We start from the raw sequence: 22468 nt of genomic DNA on the forward strand, positions 1-22468 counted from the left end.
CATCTTTCTCTCTCCTGTTCCTCTCTCCATCCTTACCCCAATTTTTCCCCTTTTCCAATCTTTTCCTCATCTTCCGCCACAGCCCCCCCATCCCTTCACACACATCTTCCCACTCATTCCTATCTCATTCTCTCCCTCTCCATCTCTCCACCTCTTCCTCCCTCCTGTCTTTTTTTTCCCAGCAGTCCCCTGCGGTGTTGCAATCACCTCTGCTGCTGTTGATTAAGCTGAGAGAGATTGGCTGTCCACGACCCAATAACCCCTGAAGGCGCCAGGCTGGGTTGAACAACCCCCCACCCAACCCCCACCTTTTCTCCCTCCTCTTCCTCATCTGAGCCAGCTACAATTCCTCTTTCCATTTCAGCTCCTTCTTTTTTCTTATAACCCTTTCTCCTGTCCTCCCTGACCTCCTTTTCATCTCTCCTCTTTTTTTCCCCTCTTGTCTCTTTGTTTTCCCTGTTAGATATTCTGTCCTGCCTCACCTCTCCTCTTTTATCGCTCACTGTCTCCTTCCCTTCCTTACCTCCCCTTGTGTCCTCTTGTATTCTGTTCTCTCCTTCCTCTCACCTGTTTTCTTCGTCTCGCGCTCACAGATCAGGGGAATGGCACTTGAACAATGGTTCAAGTGGGTGTGTGGGATGGACAGTGACAGTTGTGGACGTGGGGAGGCCACAGCAGCTCCGACAAAGTCCCGTTTATGGTCACAGTTTTGGAAGGTGTGGTCAGAAATGACACATGACTATGTTTCCACCTCTTTCTGGACTAACACACATGAGACGATTCACAATTCAGGTGCATGTGTGAGGTCGGTTATAATAATACAGTGTCTGAGGAACAGCAAAGAGCTGCAGTGTTTAACAGTGTTTGAATTGAGTGTGTGGACTTGAGGTTCATTATCATGTTGCTCTCATCACTTAAAATTGAGGCTGATGGGAGAATCAGAGAGCAACTGTCAGTCGTCATGTTCAAAGTAAGATGTGTGTTCTCAGCAGCAAACTCCAGATTGTCATAAAGGCCTCCTCTCTTCCTCTCCTCACATCCTTAATCTTAGCTCTCATTTTACCTCATGTTCCCTCTCTTCTTTCTTTCTTTCTTTCTTTCTTTCTTTCTTTCTTTCTTTCTATCTTTTTCTGAATTCTGTCTCTTTCAACACAGAAATCGTTTTCCTTTTAACTCTGAAATCTTTTCTTTTGACTCTTTCACTCTTTCTGTTGGCCCAGCAGCTCTGGTGGGGGGAGGGCTGTTCAGGACGAAAGGTGTGTGTGTGTGTGTGTGCGTGCGCGTGTGCATGCGTGTGTGTTGCGGTGACTGCAGACTGCTTGTAATTGAAAAGCCGGGCCGCGAGCGCTTGCAACCCCTGTGACCTCCTATTTAGAGAACAACCATTGATTTCTACAGAGAGAGAGAAAGAAGAGAGAGAGAGGAACAACGTAAAGAGAAATTGGAAAAAAATTTGGGAGAAGAGAGAGAGGGCAAGACAGAGGAAGGGAAAGGCAGATAAAAACCATGGTTTAGATGATGAAAGTATATCTGTACAGATCTGCTTTTCATCCCTTCAGACCAGGAGAAACTTAAGTGAAAGTCTCATGTTTTCATGACAGGCTATAATGGCTATTGGCTATTTTGTAAATCAAAACAATGATAAAAACAATTTTATACATTTTTCTAAAGTTTTCATTCAGGTGTATAATCAAATTGAAAATGCACTGGGTCCCTGGTTTCCTGTTACATCTCCAGTGTTTGAGTGATGGAGCCTATAGGCACCTGTGATGCAGCCTGCAGCCACCACCGCTGGGTGGATCTGCTCTCTTCTGAGGTATGTGGAAAAAGAAAAACCTCTCTGGTTTAGGTTGTTTTTCTCCCAGCAGATTTGGCATAAGTGAGAATATGTGTTTACCACCTGCACATTCTCTCTGCTGGCTGCTCTGTCTCTGCAGGTTTTGTTAATCTGACCCACAGGTAATAGAAAGACAATGTCATTGGATTAACAGCTACAGAACGGACCAGTGTTTCCCTGGCAACAGAGAGAGGTACGACAAGCATGGAGGATGAGATGGAGTGATTAAAAGGGGAGGGGAGGAGGAGAGGTAGTTTAAGGGGAGAGGGGAGGGGGGTGGGGTGGGGGGGTTGACGAGGTGGATTGATGAGCGGAGATGGACGCTGGTATGATTACACAGAGAGAACACAGAGGAGAGAGGGGGTGAGAAGCAAAGAATGAAGGAGGAGGAGATGTAGAGAGGGACAGAGGAGGTGATGGAGTCATTAAAGACAGACAAAGAACCAGATGGATTGATGGATAGATGGAAAAAAAGAAGTCCTATATCTCTCATTGTTGCCGGCGCTCTACAAAAACTCAAACTCCACAAAGAGTAAAAGAAGACACTGGTCTTGTTTCCTTTGGGCATCTGGTCCACCACTAAACCTCGTGTTATTAACTCCATAAGACAAAGTGCACTACACATCAGATCCCACATGATGCTGCCATTGTTTCCCATCTGTGTATGATTCAGTAATGAAAACATAAGAGATGGATCAGCTGTACATGGATAAGACCATTGTGATTTCTTTATTGTTTTTTTTTCTTCTTTTATACATAGAGTGGAACAACATTAATTCTCCAAATATCTCCTTCATGTTTGATCATTGTTTTATTCCACACCACAAGTTTTCAGTTGTTTCTCTTTTTCTGTTCCAACCAAATGTAAATAATAATAAAAAAAAAATGCATAATTTGATTTTTGATTACTGTATGACAAACGATGAAAGAAAAATGGTAATAAACAATCCTCCAAAAGACAAAGACAAAGTAACGAACAAAGGAAAGACAGTGAACACGAAGGTGGGAGAGTGTGTGATTTTGATTGGATAGTTTGGGTATAAACTTAATGTTTTGCGGACGAGATGCTTTAATTACAGTTGACATGTACTGTAGGCTGTCTGCAGTGAATTCAATGGACTGATTGTGATTTTTGTTCAAAATCTGACATCATGAATCTGCCGCTTTGACCTTTGACCCTTCACTATTTTTTAGCTGAGTCTACCTGGAAAGTACAGCTACTGTAACATAGATCTGATCAGCCCTAAGGTCCATGAAAGATGATGTCATTCTTTTTTGCACAAGTTATTATCATGGTCATGCAAGTTACTGTCTCAAAATATATCATCTTACAGCATGTCAGGGGTTCTGCAATAGAATATTTATGCCTCACTGTGGATTATCATGTAAATATCAGGGTACAATCATCTTAGAACAGGAAGCTCTTCTTTGCCTGTTGCTTTAACTGGGATTGGCTGGTCCAAAGAGCTGCAAACAGATTTTCAGTGTTTAGAACCAGATCAAATACATTCTATAGTGTAGCTGGCGGTTAATGCTCACGAGTTAATAAGGGATGGAAGACAAGTAGGACTGGAAATGCTGCGTAATCCCCTGACTAACACTGTGTGAACTCCAATAAAAACACAGAATACTGTGCTCAGACTTGAACACTTGCTTTAATTTTTCACAGCAGGATTTGTGGTGTCATGTGGAGGTTTTCACTGTTGATCTCTGTCAGTGAAACATTTAGGATACTGATTTAACTTGAGCCCAATAAGGAAACACTTTGTACTCTTCTGTCTGTACTTTTGTTCAACAGCACATTTGTTCTCTCTCTCTCTCTCGTCACAGTATTCAAACTTCAGGTTTGAGCAAGTTGCCTTGGAGCTGTTGGAGTTCTGCAGCTGCACTAAATATCATTAAAATGTTACTTTCTACCTCTAGTGGCTAAAATGTTCTATTTCTGGACATAAATGATCAAACCCTTAGAGAATTATTTATGTCCGATTCAGTCCTAAGTCTATCTGGAAACATCTCAGCGTCCGACTTTGAAAGTTTGGCCCTCCTTTAACTTCTGTCATATTAGTTTGGACAGTCAGTGTATTACTACGTCAGATTCCCTCAAGTGCCTCAAAATGTTTGTGATTTTCAGGCTTGGCAGAAGGTATTTACAGTGAAATACAGTGAACCTCACTAAAGATTGAATGCGCAAAAAAAAAAAAAAGGAAAAAGTTGAACAAAGACGGCAGCTGTTTGCCTGTCAAACCCATGTCCTGTGTCACCATCACAGGGACGAACACCTGGTGTCCCAATGAGCTGGCAAATGTGTTAGCTAACTGTTGCTCAGTGGTTTGATGCTAGCAGATCAAAGGTCATTCTAATACAAGATGCAACGTAGAGTCCTGTATGTGAGATGAAATGAAAGGGTGCTAATAATAAGGTTAATTATAAGAATCACAATGCATTACACGGCTAGCTAATTGTAAATATACTCATGCATAAAATCTGGGCTATAGCACTGTGGTATGGATAATGGAACTGTGACGGTAGCAAATTTAACACAGGAAAGGAAGTGCACCAAAATAAGAGCTCAAGAAATAATGCATGGAAATCAAGTGAAACGTGAATGGATTTCAAATGAAATAAATGGCTCAAAGAAAGTGTTATTATGCTGGGCTGAAACAAGTAACTTCTGGCATCATCTTTCCAACAATGTTCCCAATCCCAAAAAATATCCGCAAAGGGACAGTGACCCCTTTCAAAAGAACCAGAGATCCAAAAACAAAATTAGATTGTAAATCGTAAAATCCCTCCATCCTCAGAATGGACAGAGAGAAAACAAGAATACATCAACAAGAAAGAGAACATAGAAGAAGACAAGCATTTTTCATTTTTGGTTTAAGCGTACCTTTTTAACTTTTACAAAAAAAAACAAAAAAAAACTTAAAAATGTATAAAGCTTTTTCCCCACATTTGTTTCATTTTTAAGTTACAGTTACCAAAAAAAGGAAGAAGAGCAAGTGAATATTTCATGACATATGCTATTATAACATCATCCTACCACTAGTGTCTATGAGGTATATCTGCAACAGTTCGGTAAAGAGAGCACGGTCTGCGCACAACACTCACAAGTTTGTCTTTGAGTTTTCCCACCGTTTAAAGCTTTGCAACCATTTGAGGAAAGAGGGGAGGGGGGGGTGAGCTGTGTTTCCACTGAAACTGTTTTCAAAAAAATGATTCATTCAAGATCTCTCTGTTTTTTTCAAAATGTTAACGAATTGAGACATCATAATAACATTTAATATGTGCTTGATCACAAAATGATGACAAACATGATTTGAAAAGAATACGTTTTTAAAGTTGTGATTAGTAATTTTTTTTGTTGTTTATTTTTCTGGGTCCCATAATCCTGTTCTTGTTTCCTTATTTCCTAAATTTCCCACAAAATCACCATCAAAGATTTATGTACAAACAGAGATAATATCAGTTTTGTATTCGTAGTACTTCCTTTGGGCTGCAGTGAGAAGATGATCTAGATCTGAAAACCACATTGTTTTCTCTGGAAACTCAGCTCAAAAGAGAGAAAGACAGACAGATAAAAAAGAAGAGAAGAGTCAAACAGAAAAGTAAGCCTTTGGTATTCACTCTGGATTTCTTTGCACTGATTGCATTGCAAAGCGCCAGAGCCAAGTGACGGTGGCCTCGGCGCTGAGGTATTTATTATTCACAGGAATAGAACGTTTATAGCACAACAGAGAGGTCTAGACTTCGCTTTGGTTCAAGCAAGGCACTCATCCAAGGTTATCTCATACTTTGCAACAAAAGCGCTATCTGTGTCTTTGTTTGCAAAACCACCCGCTCTGGAAAAGCAAAGTGTGGCAGGAGAAGTCTGAAGACCGGCTGAACCCCCCCACTCTAAGATCTAGAGATCAGTCCCTCCACCATTTGACTTCCTGGGTTGATTTTAAAGCTAAATGTTCGTGAGAAGGGAAGTTAGATGGACAGGAGTAGAACATCCTACTTGCACATTGCTACTGTCATTTAATTTATTGACTCACAATGATTACAAAGACAATATTTTAAGTGTCTGCGACTTTGAAACATGGGCTTGTTCACATGGAACTCTTCAGCCTTAATGCTGGGGGAAAGGATGACTACAATGCTTTGGTGTAGGTACAGTAATCAGTCAAATGACTATTCACTATCATCAGTCTCCAGGTTGTGTTTCTGATGATGTGCAGGCAGTAAGGCCAACAGAGCAGATCCAAGATGTTCATCTATACAACTAGGACTTGATCTTTGTCACCAATGATTTGTGTGTCCTGCTACATGATTTGTTTTTTGGTGTGTGTATCTTCAGATCTTTACAGTCTAAGCAGCTGTGGGATTGTAGAGTAGTAATGTGGTGGTTTTTGGTTGCCACAGGATCAACTGGAATCACTTTGGTGATATCACATCAACAGAAACTGTCCTTCTGACTTAGGTAAAGGTAAAGACCACAAGTAGTTCATTAGGTATCCTGCTGCTCAAACACATTTAGTGTTGCACAAAGCAAGACAAGGCTGGGTTTTACTGGAAAGAAAAGTTTGCAGTTGATGAAGAAACACAGTCATCTCCACCTCCATCAAATGCTTTCAGGACTGTGTTTTGTTTTTACTCCTTTTTTTTCTTAACCTCCATCTGTTAATCCCATGTATAATACATTTCCTTCTAATACCTATTACTGAATTTGTACATTTGTGCAGCTCTAACACTTGTTGCCCAGAATGAAACGGCCCAGTGAATAAATTCAACGCAAAATGAAAGACTTTTGATCTACATATCTATAATCACTGTGTTTCTCTGCCTGTGCTCCCTGATATACAGCAGTCAACCTGACCACGCACTGCTCCTGCATCTCGCTGTATTCTTTCAGAGGGAAAAAACGACAGACAATCCGAGGAGAAAAAGGGGAAGAAGAGAGAGATAGAAAGAGTAGAAAAGAGGACAAAATGTGGCGTCACCATTTAGAAGAGGAAAGCACAGAAGCGTGGTGCTGAGCGCAGACCGCACTGAATAAGAAAAACATCTTTGGTTTCTTTGGTTTCATCAACACGATTAAAAGGACAAATGGAAAGTCAGTGAGGTAGCCTCTCTGGTTCTCACTATTGATATAGAAAGTTTTTTTTTCTTTTTACACACTCACAAAGTCAGTCTTGGAAGCAGCTAGCTTTAAGGGACTTCACAGATTTCCTTCCTAACGGGTAAAACAAGTAGGTGTGTTTTCATTCACGCTGACACACACACACACATATACACACACCAAAATCCTGGCATTGAAGCAGCTGTAGCGATGGTGTGTGTGTGTGTGTGTGTGTTAACATCACATCCTGATTAGAATAACCTGGATAAGCTCTAATCGTGGTTTGAAAAAAGTGTAAATGAGCAGATTTGATCATCAGTGATGGAGAATCCAAATTAAACCTGAACCACCAATATGGAGTGTATGAAATATGCTACCCAGAACTTCACATTGTGTTTGAGCTTCAACATAAAGATGCAAAAATCCTGATAGAAATATGAGACACAATAACCTTTAACATTATACAGTGGCTCAAAAGATAATGTGCTGAAGTGGCTATCCATGTATTGTACATGTTAGCTCAAAAAGATGGATTGAGAATAACTCTTTAAGTTTCTGGTGCTCATGTTCCCTTGAATGTTTCTTGGGTTGGTGATCACAACATATTATTAGTCTTCACTGTAAAAAGCATCTTTTTAAAATGATCAAATTAGATTTCCATAGATGTTACACAAGCATTATTATTCAACTTAGTCACACAGATGTTTGAGATGTGACAAACATGATAATGTTTGAAATAGAACAAATACCTAAATAATGTTGCCTTAGAGTTGATGTTGTAATATTGATTCCATGGGAAAAAAACACTCATGCAGGCAAAAAGATGCTTTACATGTGTACATCATTTAGTAAAGTAAATGTATGAAATCTTAACCAGGATATGAGCTGCGTGGATGTAAACACACAGTTTATTGGCCTCTCAACGATTCCAGTTATCTTTGGTGAGTCAGTTTATCTCAGTGTGTGGCCCTTACTTCACCTGATCAAGTGTCACTAGAACATCAGTCTGAAACTCATTGCTTGTTCAAGAATGGTCAGCAGGATGCGAACGAATTGAAAAACAACCAATAAATTAGCCACAAAAATCACAAGGAGGAAAAGAAAAACAGATGCAGTGCTCATCATTCGATGCTATTATTTGTCATAAAGAGATTGTTTTCATTTTCAAAAGAAAAAAAAAAGAAAAAGAACAAAAGAAAAAGAAAAATCAGTACCAGGACAAAAAACTAGATTGGCTAAAGAGTGAGAGCAAGTCTTGACATTCAGAAGTACGTAAGTCTAATCTGACATTCCTACATTGTTCTGTCATTAAGTCTAAACATTCATAACACATTTCATTTGCTTTTTAAAGTAAAGCTAACTAAGAATAAATTAACAGGCCTGGCATAAGCACTGCATCTTTGATGCAACTAACATTCTTAAATACTCATAAATATTCATCAAAAAACAATTACATCTAATTAAATAACATTAAATTATTATTAAGTACAAAACTAGTGTGTTCTAAAACACCTCATAAATAAATACATCATCAAACAGAAAGAAAAGGGAACGTACAATGTAAACTTTGGCAAAGCTAATCATCAAGGGAAAAGGTTCAGAGGGAGATTTGGCAACAAAATTTGTTCGCTTAAATTAATTCACAATTAAAAAGAAAACATAAATTACGTTAAATAAAAAAATGACATATTGCAAAAACTTAGGCAGGAACATAGTGGTAGTATTAGTTGACACAAAAGTATTGGCAAATAATTTTTAAGTACTTAAAAACAAACAAGCGATGAAACCTCTTTGGGACGGTTTTTGGTTTCAAATCCCCCCTCCCCCCCTCCTTTTTAAATGTTTTTTTAGTTTATTTTTAATTTCATTTTTTTGGTTTGGCAGGTTTAGCCTGTGTTACATCCAGACAGAACTGCAAGTGGGAATGAAAAATGGCCACCACCCCCTGAGCCAGAAGCCACGCCCCTCCGTTGGGCGTGGTCAGCAGGATGGGGGCGTCAGGTGGGTGGAGGATTTCTTTGGACTAGAAGCTTTACATACAGAAAGAGAGAGAGAAAACTAAGGATAAAGCTATTTGACCGATATTTTAGCAGTTTCTCTCAGCGGGTGTTGACGTAGTTGTTTTTTTGGTTTCGTTTCATTATTGTTGTATTTATGGAGCAGCAGCGTAGTCCCTCCCCCCTAAAGAACAAACTGACACCTGGTGGGCGACATGTCCACCCACCAGTCTCAGCGAGGGTCCTCCTCCAGCATGATGTCATAACAGACCACCTTTACAAACTCCTTCACCCAAACCAGCAAAGATCTTTCTTGTTTGACAAAACTCAGCTGAGCAGAACTTTCTTCTCTGGATTGTCAACAGTATGTTCATAGTTTTGTTTTAGAGTCACATTCCCTCATTGGGATGTTCAAATTAAAATTTAAATATATTTCTATGTTTTTGTAATTGTTGCATAGCTACAATTTGCATTAGCAGCTATTTACTTGCCTCATATTCTATTTCTAATATGCAGCCCTAGTTTCACAGGTCGGGAAACTGTGGTGGATTCTTACCACAAAGTGACCCGATGGGCTGGCAAGGCGGGGCTAACTGGTTAGCATGCTAACTTTGAGAAAAGATAATGAATGAATGAATTTACAACTTTTCTAAATAGCAGTTAATGCTAATGCTGGCTACGGTATGTAGCAAACTCACAAACATCTCCTTGTAGTTTTGTACACGAGAGCCTGTTTTCTATTCAAAATGTCCATACTAGTTTTACTGTGGACATAGTTTTTTTCAGTTTGATTCCTCACAACAGGTCAACAATCCAAAGCCTTTCTGCTTCAGCAGGTTTTTGCTAAGTTTGGGGCGGAAAGTAGAAAATCAGATGCAGTGAGATAAACAACACTGTGGGTATCATTGGAGAATCCATTGACCTGGATCACAGATCTGGATCCTTGACTATTAAACAGGTATGGAGGAAAAGGAAAAGGGATCAGTGTGCTACTGTTTGTACAGCAGAAAATCTTTGGTATGTACTGTACGTTTCACAAAGCATTACATTGTCAGTGTCTCTGCAGTAGGGAGCGTCGCCGGACAACAGCAGGCTGGCTCACCCTGAGACGGCGGTCGGTTCCAATCCCCAGACTGGGTGGAAGGAAGTAAATAAAAATGGAAGATGGGGAAGTGTTTTTTGGTGGTTTTTGTTTTACTCCATGGTTGGTGACGCACCGCCAGGCTGCTTTCACCTCCAATCTGTCAAAACGTTTTCACTTTCACATGAATGAACATGAAGCTGGGGGGGGGCGAGTGAAGAGAGAAACCGACACTGTGCTGTTGTCTGGCAGCTTTTGTTACTACTGCTGGAGACTGTTGGAGGTAGACTTTGTCCTGTGGAGCAGGGGGATGGCGTTTGGTGGAAACAACAACAACAACAACAACAACTACAACAACAAAATCATAATCACAATGAAATAAAAGCAGAAGTTTTTCAGTGGAAAGGTTTAGTCATGGTCAGGGCCGTTGTATAGGGGAGAAAGGTGATGGTAATTCTAGGGGCCCAGCGCCCAGTGGGGCCCATAAAAAACCCCAGTAGTCTAATCTTTGTATGACTGATTTATTCTGCGTAAGACCCTGACTAATACTCATAGTACACTGTAAAAACTCAACATCTTTCCAAGAATATTTGTCTTATTTCTTGTCCAAATGTCTCATTTCTAGTCAAAACTAATCTCTTTCCACTTAAAATAAGACTCATCACCTAAAAATCAACTTGTTTTTAGATCATTTTCACTTAAATTCACAATAAATAGAAAAATCTGCCAGTGAAAGTAAGTTTTTTGTGCTTGTAATAAGGAAGAAAAACTTGCTCCACTATCAGATTTTTTCTACTTATTCCAAGTGAAAATATGCTTGAAAGAAGTAAAAAGTGTCTAAAAACAAGCTACTTTTAATACGATGTGTCTTATTTTAAGTATAATGAGATTTGTTTTGACTAGAAATGACATTTTGACTAGAAATAAGACAAATATTCTTGCTAAGATACTTGAGTTTTTGCAGTGTAATGCTGCATTAGCATCAAAACAAAGAAGGCTAAATAAAAAACGATAATACATACAGTACGTAGTCTAAGAAAAAAAAGGAAAAGTTAGGGGGAGGGGCCCACTTTAGTATTCTTTAAGGGGGCCCAGAATTCCTAGCAACGGCCCTGGTCATGGTAACTTTTGCAGGTGCGAAGGACATCACGCTGGAGGAACAACCCTTCAAAATAAGAGGTGTTTTGAAAGGACAGAAAGGTAGTGGGGAATATTCAACACCCAGAACACACTGCTCCCAGCATGGACGCACACCATGCTGCTGGTGTGTGTGTGTGCTGAGGATGTTTCTTATTTTGGGGGGGTGGGGGGGGGGGGCTGGGGGAGGAAACTGCTGCTGGAGTTAACGGTGAATCTTTGGTTTGTTAGCTGATGAGGTTTCTGTTGTTCTCTAAACCATTTTTTTAACTTTGAAAAACTGCATAGGCACACGTTAAAGACACTCTTCAACCGTGAGAGACACATTAATGTTCTGCCTTTTTCTGGGGGGGTTGGAGGGAAGGACACGGTCCACGACGTTCCTCCGCTCGGTCCGTCCCTCCGTCCCGTGTGGTTTTTACCCTTTTCAGTCCCCAACTTGCTTCCCCCTTAAAGATGGCCTGACTCGACACCAGGCAGAACAAAGCTACTCCTCTGCTCCCGTGATGTCATCCGTCTCCTCCTCCTCTTCATCATCAACCTCCATCCTCGACATCGTCCTCCATCCTTGACGTCGCCGCCACTCTTTTTTTTTTTTTTTTTTTCTTTTTTACTTTTTGGTAATAATTCTCTTCCATCCTCAGTTAGTTTTTTTCCGTTTGTTGGAACAGTTAGGTGCAGAAAAAGGTTTTCTTTGGTTTCGATTTGTCAATAAATAGAAAAAGTGTCCATTTGTCCATTTTTTTTTTTATCTTAAATCATTCTCAAAGCCTTTGGCTTGTCTCTAACCAGGCCACAACTCAGCCTGGGGTTCCTAAGGAGCAGGGGCTGCTGACTGACGCCTTTCCTTTGGTTTTGTTTCTTTTTTGGTTTGATAGCTTGAGTGAGAGATGATTGATGAGGTGATTGCGTATGGTAAAGGCTGTAAAAAGAGCAGGAGGTGGTGCGGTTGAGGTTTTAAGGGTTCGTTAGTATTTACATCATGTTTAAAGGCGGTACTGTGTGATGCACTAAAATCAGGTGGTGGGATGTGGTTGTGAGGGATGTTTGGTAAAACATTTCTAGACACAAAGGCGGTCAGAGACCTTTACCAAACATCCAACTCTCCTATGCTGCAAATAAAGATTCATCTTAAGCTGAAAAAAAAGTGGTAAAATTGTTTTGGTTTACAGCTGATCTGTCCACAAACTTAATCAAAATCATGTGTTTGCAGCGTGAAGACCTGTCCTCTTGTCTCCCAGCCCACTGACCCTGTGAGAGAGACGGTCCTGCCAGGCATCGTCTTTAGATTGTCCTCTTTAACTATTACAAAGGCCCTGATTCGCCTGGACAGTCCGTCCTCCGCAGGTTCAGCCTAGTCACTGGTTTTGCTCTTGTGTCTTGTCAGTTGATGTGGTGTTAGTTGGTTGGTTAGTGATGTTTTGTATGACGGCAGCTGGAGCCCTCCAAAGAGCATCTTAGTTCTACAGCTGGATTTACAGCAAAAGGCTCCATCTTTCTGTTTAAGGATGGTTCCATTAGAAGACTTGTCTTTATGTATCATGGGGTACTGTTGTGTCCATAAATCTCATTTACATGTGAACGTGTTGATTTTTACAATCACAGATGAAGCCTTTTGATTTGAGTAAATCCAGGCTGAGGTTTTAGCTCCGCCTTAAGTTGTGCATTAAAAATTCCATCTTAAAGTTTCTAATGTAAATGTTTGGTATTAATTATAGATTCAACTCAAATTGTTTCAAATGTCATCAAACAGCACCTCTGTTCCCATACAGGACAAAGATTGTGCTAATGCTAAAATGCTCAGTGGGGAGCTGCTGCCGTGGTGGGTTACCATGGTAATATAAATGATGGGTGGGTGAAGCCAGGGTAAACTGGAGCTTAGCTTTGGTTTAGCTGACAGTGTTTCGTACCGGGGTGGGAATTCTGGAAAACGTCTGGGAAATGACTCTTTAAAGTTGTGTGCGTGCATTTTTGTAAAGCAAGTATATTTCCTTGTCCGTGTGTGTCTGTGTGTGTGTTTGTACATTTGCACATTACAGTGTGTAATGACAGATGCCGAATGGATTTCAGCCACTGTTTAGAAAAAATGGCATCCTGAGTTTTCTAAGATGTGAAGACCACTCGGCAGAGAGTCCAGTTTCTATTGCAAAAAAAATGTGCTTCAAGATTGTGCTCACGTATGCTTCATATATTCATATACAATACACTAACACTTGACTCAATGTGGAGTACGCTGAGTAAGCTTGTAGTTCTAGATGTCGGCTCAAATTATGAGGAAAGTTGCATGTGCCATGGTGCATGTTTGTGTGTGTGTGTGTGTGTGTGTGTGTGTGTGTGTGTGTGTGTGGTGTGTATGTGCGTGTCTTTGTTTGTGCTTGCATATTTTGCCATTTCCTAACTGTCTGGATCCTCACTGCCCACTTTAAAGAGTCAAATCGTTCCATGCTGCTTTTTCTTTGGTTAAAAGTGAAGAGTTTTAAGTATCAGTGATCTGATCGGCCATCTTGATTTATCTCAGGTCACAGTCTCGTTGTGTGATAAAGAACAATTTGGAAGGGGATGGGTTTTTTTTCCAGATGGAGACTGCACAGCCACATACTCTGCCATTAATTAGCAGATATTAACAAAAGAGTCAGAGCTGTGCAGGCTCCTTCCAGGCCTGGGTAGAGATGAACTTCTATTGGAACGTGGTTAGTTTTTCATGATGGGAACCTCTTATCTCTGGTCTGCCCTCAGCTGCATAACCTGATAGAAAAAAAAAAAAAATTACAATCCAGCCATGACAGCTTTCTAGATTTGGCTGTGCAATCTCCACAACCTGACATCTGAATGAGAACTCTGCATGCGCCCACACTGATGTGTCGCTGCCCTCTCAGGACATGGGAGGGTCACAGCTTCTTCTCACACATTCTGCCGTCATAAAGCTTTCATTTGTTTCATTGTTTGGTTGTTTCCTAGCTTAGTATATTGCATATTAGAAAACATACATCGTCTTCTAGTCTTTGGTATTTGGGCTAGTGTGTCAGCTTATTGTCCTTCAAGAGACATCAACAGTGAAAGTCTATGATTCTTTAGCTTAGTTGGGGTTTTTTTGTGTGTTTTGTTTCCCCAGTAAGGATTGTGTGTTTGTTTTCGTTAGATGAGTTTACCCTTCAGCTTCTTTATGGATTTAGGATGGAGTTGTAAAAGGCGGTTTGGCTACAAACTAGACGTGGCAGTGAGCAGCCCCTCTCTGTTTGTCACCCTCTACAAAAGCAAAACAGACAAACAAACAAAAAAAAATGTAAAAAGTTTGGTTTTCCTCCTCGCTTTCGACCGGACAAAAACCCTCGACCCCACGCCCTCCGCCTTCACGTCCCTCCCTGCATCTCTGTGGCACCCACCCCGATCAAGACCCCTCCCTCCCTCCCTCCCCATCCACAACATCTATTATCACGCTTTGGTACAAGTGCTGGACGCCGAAGATTGGCCGCCGGGGCTGGCTCCGTCGTCTGTCCATTTGTCCAGGCTCCGGCGTCGAGCGTTCATGAAGAAGTTGCTGACGGTGGTGAGTTCCAGGCCCAGCTGCTGCGAGATGGTCAGCTGCATCTCTTTGGACGGCCGCTTGTTCTCCTTGAAGATGGCCAGCAGGGTGCGCCGCTGCAGGTCAGTGAAGACCAGCCGCGACTTCTTTGGTGTGTTGTTGCGCTCCTTCGCCGTGTCCTGTTCCTTCCGTTTACACGCTGAGAGGAGGGAAGAGACAGCAGAGGAGAGGAGAGGAGAGGAGAGAAAATAAAAAAAAACCTTATTTAGAGCTTTTAAAACATTAAAGCAGAAGTAAGCGATCCGGTCGTTTTGGCTAACTTCCTGTCAGCAGATGGAGTTAGCAGTCCCCGCCCTCGTCCCTACGTCACCACATCCACGCGCATCCCTTGCCTGCACACACAGAGAGGGCCGCCCCTTTATGCCGTTCTCTCTCCTCATTGGATAAAGGTTGTAGGATACAAGGAATGTTTTCTCCTCGGCTCAGAGCAGAGCAGAGTGACTGACAGACCCGTGTTTCAGACCAAACACTCTATATAAATGATTGCCGTCGGAAGATATAACTATTTAAGACTTATATTACAGTTTTTCTCAATTGTTTACACACAATTTCTGGTTCTTGAGGCACAATAGCCTCAACATCTAACTCATGCACCAACCCCCTGAACCAAGTCTGCTAAACTACAAGCACAATTCCTGCTTTACACTCAATTTGCAGTTCTATAACACACTTTTTTCAAAACACTACACACAATTCTCTGCATTTGGCATCTTGTTTTCACAAGTAACACACTGTTATTCAAAATTCTAAAGTTAGTTTCCCTACTATGCACACTGACTCATCACATGGGTAAACACCTGTCACACAGTTTTACAATTAGCAATCAGAGCTTTAGCAAAAAAGGGCAGCATAACAGGCAGTGATGGACTGACACCAAAAAGAGAGAAACCAAACAGAGAGAGGCCACACAACACAAACACACACACACACACACACACACACATATATATAGCAGTGATCATAATGATGATGAGAAAAGAAAATGCATTGATCACCAAAATTGCATGTTGATGGAAGGATTCAAACCTAGACTAGAACAAAGTCTTCGACTACAAAGAGTGCTGCTCTACTAGGTGAGCTACATGTTACAGTAGTCTCATCTTGTCAAAATTATGTGTTCACTCTTTCAAAATTGTCCAACCGTAAACCAGCTGACCCCGACCGACTCTTTTTTTTTTTTTCTTTTGTGGTCAGATCAGCACAGCTGCATCGTCACACGACCACCTTGGTCGCGTCTTCACGCATTTCATTTGTTACCGTGTATTTGAGTGTTCTGAGTATCAAAACAATATTCTAAAATTTTACAACACATTTATATTGTCTGTAGTTACAGTAAAAAAAAAAAAAAGCCTGAGTCATTATGATGAATGGAGTAGAAGTGTTTTCCATTCATCATAGTGTTTTACACTGAGCACATCAGTGTTCAACTGGTTCTTATAAATGTCTAGTCATATGATGGTTTGTGTGTGTCATTTGAGACTAAAATAGCATTTTGAGAATAAATAACATTGTTTTGAATGTAAAGTTTCATTTTGCAGGAGAAGTTAGGGGTTTTGCCCATTGTGTGTGTGTTTTTGGATTTGTGTGTAGAGTTCTGAGAGTATGAGGCATGCTTTCAGGAAATGTGTGTAAACAATCGAGAAAAAACATTCCGCTTACTTCTGCTTTAAACATTGCAGGAGATTTCGCAGCGTCTTTCATATGAAACACAAACACAAGTCCTTGTTGTTGTGTAACCCTGCATCTGATACTGGATCTGTTTACCTGCTGTCTGTCTGTCTGTCTGTCTGTCTGCCTCCACTGTGGTAGGCTATTACTCAGCTGTGCCAACACACGTCTGGTGTTTCACTACAGAGAAGTACAGCTCTGAAGGCTTAACATGCCCAGCTCCTCCACTGTCCATCGATCACTAACCAATAACCAATAATACGCCTCTAATCACAGAAAATCCCTTTGAGCGTAATAACATTGAACACATGACTCACCCGTCTCCCTTCAACATATGATGCAGTTTGGTAAATTTTTTATCACCTGGCTCTCTTTTCACTTTATCCATGACTTTACTGTTGTCTCACTGTATTCATGTGTCCATTTAAAAATTTTTTTTTTTTTTTACATTTAGCTACATTTTATTCATTTATTTAAAAAGAAAATGGGACAGTAGCTACATATTCATGAACACAGTTGTTCTGCATTGGTTTGGCTCATTTCTTCAAACAGAAATGACATTCTCAAAACAACATGGACAAACCTCCAACCCACTTGGCAAATGTTCACAACAGAATTGAATTTCTCATTGATTTCATCAAATTGCAAATGTCTTCGTACATCTTTGTAAATGATTAAGTACAGATAGCTAAAGTTAGCACAATGTCCAAGAGAATAGATCTTATTGATCTAAACTGATTGTTGATTCTCGGTCTGATGGTTGTTCTCTCCAAAACAAAGTCAGCCTCATTTCATTCTAGTCATCACATGTACAATAGTCTGTTCACTTGTCAAAATTACTCAAGAGCATAAAACCATGAATAACATATATTTATTTACAGCACTGTAGGCTACTTATCATTTTCCTTGTTTTTGTTTATGTGTTTATATTACAGTATATTATGCTGTATACATTTTCTTACTCTGTTGAATGGAAGTTACTTTACATGTGAATAACAATGGTTACAATTTCCTTGGTAGCATGAGTGCAATGTGTGATATCAAACCTTGGAGGCTACTGTAAAAACCTATTATTTTATTTGTTTATTCGGTTTTATACACTATTGTATTCTGTTAGCGAGACAAAAAACTGTCAGTGAAGGACTGGGCTCAGACTGAGAGGAGGACATGAGGGACATTTCACTGCTCCTCTGCCATAGAGACAAAACATCTAAACATTTTGACTCACACAATGCCAGAGGGACGATGCATTTTGGGGAAACTGACTATTTATGAGAAAGGAATTTAGTTTTGACACATGCAAGTGAACTGTTTTGGGAGAGAGATGAGCTTTTGCAAGTGATCTAGTGTTGTGCTGAACTATAACACTGTTTTACCAAATGATCTTAGAGTTTTGAGAATGGAATTTCTGTTTCAAGACATGAGCCAAACCAATGGAGAAAAACTGTAAAAAATAAATAAATAAAATAAAATAAAATAATAATAATAATAATAATAATAATAATAATAATAATAATAATAATAATAATAATAAAAAAAAACCTAACTAGATGTGAGACTGTAGCCACCAGGCTAATTTCCATCCCTTGTCCCATTGGTAGGTATTATTGGATAAAAGAAAGACGGACATAAAATAAAACTGCATGATCAACAGCAATCAGCTCCAGGGAGAGGCCGACATCTAACAGACATTACATTCAAAATAATGTCATAAATTAATGAACATACTATACAGAGTAGAGTCAAGTTAGAGAGAGAGGTCATCCTCATGTTTATGATAAGGTTGTACTGAAGGTGAACTGAGCTTTTAAAATATTCATACACAGAAGAAGAAGAATCTATCTCTTTCTTTTATCTGTGTTATTTATGCTCACACTGCTTTTATGACCAAATAAAACAACAACAATTATAATAACACCCTCTCTAATGTGTCTGCTGCTCTCTCAGTCTGTCAGTGGAGGAGGAGGAGGAGGAGGGGAGGTCTGGGTCTGTTTGATTTGATTACCACTCTGAATTAAGTATGCACGAGTCAGAGCCTGATCAATATAAATCAGGTTAAGGACTCAATTCAGTAACAAAACTATTATGTAAGGGGGAAACTATCTTGGCTGTAAACACACACACACACACACACACACACACACACACACACACACGGCCACATCCCTCCCCCCGTCTCCTTTCAGCCTCTTATCACAGCATTTAGCGACCTGACAACAGAATGAAAGATTAGGGCTTTTTGTCTCAGTGCTGCTCCCTGTTGTCTCACGCTGCCTGGCTGGCTGGAGCTTTACAACACGCCTGATCCAAACACAAACATGTTGTCTATGCTGAGAGAGACATTCAAACACAGACTCCATGGTTTATGGTCACACCATCTTATTAAACTGGAGTATTTCACATGTCTTATGCATCGTTCTACAGTCAATGATTGCTGGTCATTTATGGCAGGATTTCAACAGTAGGCAATTAACCTGTTATTTTTAAATACAACACTTTACTGTTAATACAAAAAAAATCAGTTAAATAACACTCCACTGACCATTTTATAACAAAACTATAATGTTATAAATGCCAAACCATCTATATTACAGTATCATGTAGTATTTATTGCAACTTGGGAAGCTGGATCCCATCTTTTTTTTTTCATCCATCCTCATCTTGCTAATTATTTGGTGAGTCGCGGTTTTATTTCAATCATAAATTGGTGCAATTTATGCATTAACCTACTGAAGATGTGCAGTGCACATCATGATAGAAGGATTCAGCAGCTAGCTAGAATTTCATAGATGATTGTCAAATACAATACAAGGAGCTCATTTCAATTTCTACATGTCTAAGGTGTGGACACACACATTTTGCCAGTGAATTCATGAAGCATAATAATAGATAGTCTGATGATGTCTTAGAAGTGTAAATTAAAAACATGTTAATTTTACAGAAAGCAGAACCCTGCTGCCAGTTGTTTGAAAGATTTGAACAGTGTAGACAGGGCCGTTGCTAGGAATTCTGGGCCCCCTTAAAGAATACTAAAGTGGGCCCCTAACCCCTAACTTTTCCAGTTTTTTTCCTTAGACTACGTATGTATTATCATTTTTTATTTAGCCTACTTTGTTTTGATGCTAATGCAGCATTACTATGAGTATTAGTCAGGGTCTTATGCAGAATAAATCAGTAATACAAAGACTACTGGGGTTTTTATGGGCCCCACTGGGCATTGGGCCCCTAGAATTATCATCACCTCTCTCCCCTATACAACGGCCCTGAGTGTAGACAGGTTTCTCCCACAGTCAGGTAGATTTGGTGTGTTGGAAAATGTTAGCATGTCTACTAGATGTGAATGGTTAGGATCTGGTGAAGAAGAGAGAAGAGGAAAACCTCCACAAAAATCTGGGTTTTTACTGTAGGAAAACGAGCAGAACATGATTTGAATCTATCGCTGTAGATAACATCACAAAGTTAAAAGACTCAGATAGTGTAAATGTTCCCATGCTCTGAGTGTTCATCATCACACAATAATCATTCCTCTCTTCTGTTCCTCCCCTCTCTGGGTAAATGAGTGAAGTGTTGTTGAAGTGAAGATTAATCCTCCACATGCACCGGAGTGGAGCTGTTGTGCTTGTAATGCAATTTGTCACTGAAAGGTGGCACTATTGATCTCTGAATATCACCGTACAGCATTACAGTAAGTGAATATGTAGTGTGTGTAGGAGTGTGTGAGAGATAGCAATGCTTTGAGTCATCTTGACTGCCAGAGAACTGAGAGACGGAATAGCATCAGAATCAACCTCATCCTTAAAATCACAATAAATGCACACTTTGTTTACAGCAGCTGCACTGTTCCTTATTGAGGATTAGTATTAATGCTACTATTTTTTTGTATAGTATTATATTAAGGGGATATAAACAACAAAAATGTGTCACAGTTTTGTTTTTGTTTGTTCAAAGCTTAGGCTAGAGTCACAGTTGGACTCTGGACCTGACTATTTACTGATGAGATCTGACTGTGAGCTAACAGACTGATGGGTGGAATATTAATCACACTAGTGTTACAGCTTTGCTATTAGAGTCGTATTGAGCTCTTTTTCCTCTCTGTTTATAGACTTCACCTTTATTATTTTGGAGAATGGAGGCGAAACAGCAAAGTCCAACAGCTCTTCTATTTTCATTTACACTTAAGACTTAGAGACACTTCATTGATCCCAATGGAAATGTAAACATCCAGCAGCAAGGACATATTATGAGGACTTAAGTTAAAGAAAATATACACTATATACATCAAATGATATATATCAAATACTAAAAATAGAATAATAGAATAAAACAGAAATAGAAAAGATAACTAAAATAGAAAAAAATGTGGCAAATACGTATATATAAATATGTGTAGTATAATGTACATAATGTACAAAACTGTCAATAGAAGAAACTGTGCAGGTCTGGCTGTGCAAAGGTCATGACTACATCTACTGACTGCTCCTTTAACATCCTGCTCAACATCTGTAGTAAGAAGAAATGGGCTCCTTGGAAATATACCCTAACCCATATAATAATATGGATCAGTAATATTATTTAGGTGTGTGTGTCTGCTCCATAAGTTTCTGTCTGTTTATAAATATCGTCAGTGAACCCTCCCCCTCCACACACACACACACACACACACACACACACACACACACACACACACACACACACACACACACACACACTTGCTCTCTCCTAGTTTCTGCTTACTGTAGCTTAATGAAAAGCAGTTCAGCAGCAGTTCACACCAGACAAGGTTTTTTTTTTTAGTAAAAAAAAAAAGTGCAGACACATCTACGTGTAAAAAGGAAGCAATCAAAACCCCTCACAGAGTCTGCCATCGACGGAGAAAGAGCACGCTCCAGTGATTCAATCAGGCTTCTTCTCCTCCTGGTGGAGGTGACAGTAAGGATCAAATACGCAATTATATTATTCAAAAGGGGTTTACCGGTTTGAGGAGGGGTGAGAGGTAGCATGTGGGGGAGGGGTGGCTATTCTTTAAAGGTAAAGGGCTGAATCAATAAGATCAATAAGGCATGGTTCCTCTGTCTTTCATCAGCTCTCCCAGTCTCTCTGTTAGTCTTCAGTGCGAGGCTAAATGCGTCTCTAACTGCAAAAGAGCTCAGCAGAAAATACAGAGTCACTCACGCTGCTGCACTTTCCACTTCTCCTCCCAGCGTGGAGCCGTTACAGAAAACACCTTCCATCAGAGCGCTCAACATTACTGTAATCAGCAACCACCGTTACCTCATAGATACTATAATAACTGAATATCCGCAGTCAGAAAAGCATCATCAGCACAATGTTTATCATGACTGTGGTCATAGTAGTATCTTAAATATGGCTCGGTATTGAAACACTGCACTTCACACAAGGAAATGAGTCACTATTGGGAAAGACCATCATATCTCTGGTCAGAGTTCGAACCTGAACTATTCTCTTATCAATCAAGAATATTTTAAAGTGTTATGAAAAATGAGTGATGTAGTCTTCATTTGTGTTCTCAGTATGAATCCCATGTTTCAGGCACAAAGCTGGTGCCAGGATTTGGTTAGCCTATCATAAGACTACAAAGCTTTATCACAACCCTCCACAATCAGTCATGTGACAGTCTCATCATCATCACTATCACTATCACCACTGTGACGACGCCCGTTGCCATCCTGGTCGTCACAATCATACAGTCCAATCATCCTCCTCATCATTGACCACTGCCATTCTCATCACCACTATCATCAGAACAATTGTCCTTTGCTTCTGTGGCTACTGATTTGGGAAAGTAACACTGATGATTAAGTACATTCACTTTGGTTTGAGGATATTTCAACGTTTTGGCAAATTGGCCCATTGCCATAATCCCAACAGTTTTAGCAGTAGGTTCATTACCTTTAATTGTCGGTGCAAACTGTTTTTAGATCGGCGGGGCAGAGACGTGAGCTGCATGGTATTGCCACGTTTCCCTCATTAAACTAAATACACAATCCAACAACTCCAAAACACTCTTGTAGACATGTTGTGCACATTCACCACACACTGAAAT

General features: G+C 40.1%; 1 protein-coding gene and 1 long non-coding RNA gene across 3 annotated transcripts in view; both read right to left on the minus strand.

The window, feature by feature from the left end:
* Positions 1-7812: 7812 nt before the first annotated feature.
* Positions 7813-9754, minus strand: LOC146977805 (uncharacterized). The gene is made up of 2 exons (XR_015037303.1): positions 9658-9754; positions 7813-9584 (listed from the first exon to the last, which is right to left on the minus strand). It is a non-coding gene; the product is annotated as an uncharacterized LOC146977805 (long non-coding RNA).
* Positions 9755-14251: 4497 nt separating this feature from the next.
* Positions 14252-22468, minus strand: part of onecut2 (one cut homeobox 2) — a 35243-nt gene continuing 27026 nt past the window's right edge. For both annotated transcript variants that reach the window (XM_085794227.1, XM_085794228.1), the window contains one exon: positions 14252-14875. In XM_085794227.1, coding sequence (XP_085650353.1) covers positions 14586-14875 — 290 coding nt within the window. In that variant the 3' untranslated portion in view covers positions 14252-14585. The remainder of the gene's footprint in view (positions 14876-22468) is intronic.

Source organism: Trachurus japonicus, chromosome 12 (assembly GCF_045865225.1).
Source record: "Trachurus japonicus isolate A0001 chromosome 12, Traja_1.0".
Taxonomy (NCBI): Eukaryota; Metazoa; Chordata; class Actinopteri; order Carangiformes; family Carangidae; genus Trachurus; species Trachurus japonicus.